Source organism: Olea europaea, chromosome 12 (genome assembly GCF_002742605.1).
Source record: "Olea europaea var. sylvestris chromosome 12, O_europaea_v1, whole genome shotgun sequence".
In the NCBI taxonomy this organism is placed as follows: domain Eukaryota; kingdom Viridiplantae; phylum Streptophyta; class Magnoliopsida; order Lamiales; family Oleaceae; genus Olea; species Olea europaea.
The window spans coordinates 3797919-3802671 of NC_036248.1; the positions used below are offsets into that span (position 1 = coordinate 3797919).

At 31.8% G+C, this 4753-nt stretch overlaps 1 protein-coding gene across 1 annotated transcript in view; it reads right to left on the minus strand.

Annotated features, from left to right (window-relative positions):
* Positions 1-3857: 3857 nt before the first annotated feature.
* Positions 3858-4753, minus strand: part of LOC111406451 — a 3437-nt gene continuing 2541 nt past the window's right edge. The window contains exon 2 of the mRNA XM_023035876.1: positions 3858-4732. Coding sequence (XP_022891644.1) covers positions 3858-4732 — 875 coding nt within the window. The remainder of the gene's footprint in view (positions 4733-4753) is intronic.

The following is a 4753-nucleotide window of genomic DNA, read 5'->3' on the forward strand; positions in this document are numbered from 1 at the left end:
AACTGGAAACAAGCTGAACTAGAAAAGAAGAAAGCTCAAAAGGAAGCCAAAATGGAAAATGCAAAGGGAATTAATTTAACAAAGTAGGGCGTGCAGTGAACCAGAATTGTTTAAATATTTTCTCTGGATATTGTTGTTCAACATGGTGCACCGATGTCATATCATGATTGGACACATGGACTGTTGGAATGCAGAAATGGAATTATTCAAAAATTAAAAAATTTCTTTAATTCAATAAATAAGATCATCTAAATGTGCACGTGTATGTTATATAAAAAATAAAGGATTCGAATTTTTATCTAAATTTGATTACAATTTTTGAATTAATTCTGAACCACGAACTTTCAGTTTTTTTTATCACGAACATCCAGCTTTTTAATTCCAAGAACTTGATGCTTCAAACCTCCAATTATTCTATGATATTCTGCAAAATTAAGATTATACCAGTGGGTGAACAACTTCTTTTAATTAAATCAAGAAACTAATTCTTGAACTGGGCAATTGAAAAATCAAGAAAAAAACTTTTTCTCTCTTCAAAATTTGAACACCATGAAATTATGTATTATTATTATTGTACAATTCCATACCATAGGATGTCTAGGTTTCAACTAATCTCGAATCTCTATTTATAGAGATATAAGAGTTTCAATTCTTATACAATAATAATTCCATGTTCAAATGAAGTTCTAATTAAAATTCAAGTAAGAGTTTTAATTAAAGTCTAAATTCAATTAGTTTACATTTAATTACATGTGTAGTCTTAGAACTTTAATTACAATTATAATTAAGTTTACAATATTCATATTAATTACAACCAAGTACAAAACTTTATTATAATTACAATTAAACCCAAAATTATTATAATTACCTTAATTAAATTCCAATACTTTATGGAGCTATCATAGGTCCCTGATCAGACAAATATTATCCAACTTTCAATAATTAGATCATGTCTAGTCAACCTTAGACAATCCAATCTAATTATTAATCTTTGCTTTTTCCACTAAAGGCAAAAGACTAAACTCTTAGAATATATAAGATCATAGAAGCTAATAAATTCGTAATACTTTTCTCTATCCCGTCGTATATGTATTTTATCTCCATCCGAGATTCGATCATTATGTACGAGCATAAATGACTGTTTTGCCCCTATAATTATTCTCACCAACTTAAGTTTTATTTTCTTCAACAGTCCTGTGAACTAATCACAGATGTCGATATTTAACTGTCGCTAAACACTGAACTCAGATTTTAATCGTTCAACAGAAATTACTTAAATAGTCACTTTACCCATTTTTCAGGGTGACGGTTCTTGACACGAATTCATGTTGTCTATTCTATTCATTCTCAAGTTTTTAACTCATTGAGATATTTGATCAATCAAATAGATCTCACCCATTGGTGAATTAAAGAACCAATAAAATCACGAAAAAATATACATAATCCTGTTAAGGGATTTAGATAAAATACACAATGATCTCGTGGAATTTAATTGTTCCCACGATTATGCTATAGAATTAAATTTGACACGCGATCCGTTCAATATATGTACTAGTGTCACCTTTAACTATTTTCGTAATAAGGATAAATCACAAATTGAATAATGAATCAGTCGGTCAACATTACAATCTTCCGATACAAGGTGCCAACCCTTGTACATTGGTTGTGAATAAATTATTCATGATCAAAATATAAATTGTGTCACACTGTACTTCTTAACGCAAGTTCCCAATTTATATTATTTCAAGTGATCATAGAGACTTTAATTTGCATGCTCAATAATAAATAATGCAATAAATAAATAAATTCACAATTTATTTATTATAAATAATTATTTTATCATAACAAAATATATTATATGGGCACATAACCTAACAACCGTACCAGAAAGACTACGAGCCTCTATATTTTATTTGATTTGCTCGGGTTTTATGGGAATATAAAGGTGTGTTTGGTTTATGTGTCTGTTTTCTATTTTCAGTTTTGAAATCATTTTCTATTTTCTGTTTTGAGCGATTATTTTAAGGTTACAGAAAAAAGTGTTTGGTTTGTCATTCTGAAAATTTGTTTCTTAAAAAACAAAAAATTAGATAACGCATTTGGTTTAAAAACTTTAGAAATAGTTTTAGGACATTTTGAAGAAACATGGAAGAGAGAGATGGAAAGAGGGAGACGGAGGGAGAGGGAGAGGGGTATTTGTATTTAAGTAAGTTTTGTACGATTTTATTAATTATATTAATTTGGGAAAATTTTAAGTTCATTTTCCTTTATTTTGAGTTTGTTGAATGTTTTTACTCAAAACGTCAAAAAGTCATTTTGAGTTTTGTGTAATAAAATTTTCGTTATTTTCAAAACAGCATTTTTGAAAATAACATCCTAGACGTGTTTTGAGTGTTTTCGAAAACTGAAAATCGAAAATGACAAACCAAACGCACTCTAAGCTTTTGAGATTTTTGCAAAACCCCAAAATTGGGTGAAGAGTACGCTTTGAAATGGATATGATGCCTTTTAGCCAAGCGGACTATTCAAATAACTGATCTTTGTCCTAAGCTGACCACCGGGTTTTCACAATCTTGGACTGATACTTGGCCATATTGAAGCCCAGGAAGTTCTCGAAGTGATATATGGAGGAATATATGTATTCGGAGGGATTTGTTCATGCATTGGACGAATCCAATGTTTTCCAAGAGGGTGCCCTTCGAAATTGTAAAGCTGGTGATCACACTGTATTATGAAACCTGTACAGAGCTGTAACCCTGTAATCAGATTAAAGGTTATTCTTTTTGTTGTAACATATAAACTGGTTCCTAAGGGGTACCAACCACGAAATTTAATGTATAGTGGTCAGGATTAGAGAGAATATAGAGGCTTATTTCAGTTAGTGGAATATTTTTGTCATCAAAATACAGGATTTGGGTTTAGAAATTCTTATCCATTCTTTTCGATTCAATATTAGAAAGCATTTAAATATTTTCATTTTTTAAGGGGAAGGTATAATTTTGTCTCGCATCTTTGGTTGTGTATATCCATCTCATTCCTAGAAATTGATGTGCAGATGCGCAGATGCTTACGTTTCTTTATTTGTATATTTTTATTTAATTTATAAGCAAAAAGAGGAAAAATTGAAGTTTTTTAAAACGTGACATAAAAAATCATCGACTTGAGAAGTCGGTAGGAATATTATTCATGTGTGACACAGTTTAAAAACCTTGCGATATGAACTCTTCATCTGTTTTCATAATTAGCAGACAATACATTTGCTGGTAAGTTGGACAAACGTCTAAATCTATTGTTTCTGTAGCTTCTGCAGTACTTAACGTTATCGTTTTTGTTTGATCTCTAAAGCACATCTAATAGAGACTGCTAAATGGCGAGTTATGGTTATTCAGGATCTACTTGTTTATACTTTTGAATTTTCCAATAGATTTTATGATGAACAAAACAAAATAGTGAGAGTTGAGTTGGGAATAAGAGTTAGTTTTTATCGTGTTTGAATATGAAAATCGATAAAGAGTAATGTTATTTAGCACCATTGGCGTTAAGTATCAATCTATGTGGTAACTGCTTGAAATTAAATGATAGTTTCACTCAAATGTAATGTCACATGATTCATGTAATTGAACCTATCAAGTGTAATCATCTAAACTGATGCTATATATCATTATTCGAGAGTAAAAGATTACTCAAGCAGTTTCCTTGTTTTTTCTCATTGCATTTTCAATACAAACTCACAATTGACTTACAAATTAATTACAACATCTACAGGTTCTTTTGAAATGCATATAGAAGCTGCTAATTGCCAATGAATTTAAAGGGAGAAAATCCTGTAACTAATTATTCATTTAGTATAAAAAAATTCAAGGAAGCTCTTTTAATGTATTTAAACTTGGAAAGGACTTGCCATTTACGTCTTCGATTTGTATCTGAATAGAGTGCCTATCCTCTTGATTAATCTTGAAAGCTGTTTTACAACTCTTGAGGAATATGCATCCAACGATAGTATCAAGTACAAGAAGAATGCCGTACAAGTATGCAATAAACATCGCCTCAAAAGCCATAGATGAGTTGGAAGACAGTGCATGACGATAAGCTCTCATGATTCTGTATTGAAACAAAGCTTCAACTGCAGCCAAGGCTATGTTGATTAGCACGGCTAAAGACAATGCTGTAGAAGTTCGACCCTGGATCAGAACACAAGCCTTAAGAATCGCAAGATAGCCCCCGCTTTTCTCCTCTCCTGATAACACTAATGCCAAGTTGCATATAATGTAGGCATTGGCAATAATGATGGAATAGATAACGGCTCCAGTCGCTGAAATGAATAGCAAGGCTCCCGGAGAAGATATGTCTAAAACATCGAAAAAATTGAAAGCAAAAAGAAGAAGAGAGAAGCAAGTAGCATTGGCTGAAAGGATTACTAATGAGCTGCAAATTTGAGTTTGGAGAAGGGGTTTGTATACGGCAATCCAAGAAGAAAATGAAGGTTCTTTTGCGGGTTTATAATTGCTGAAAGATTTGATTATCGATGCCTTAGCGACCAGGAGAAAGGAGAGGGAGAATGGAAGAAGAAAAATATATGTAACAATAGTTTGAGAGAGCTTAAGATTCAGAATTATGAACAATTCTGATGAGGGAGGAAAACCAGCAGCTAGAAAAAGGGTTCTAAAACGATGTTGAACAAATGCAAGAAAGACAGACGAGGGGAGGAGTGCTTGCAATAGTAGAGTCGAGGCTGCGAATGGAAACACAAGGA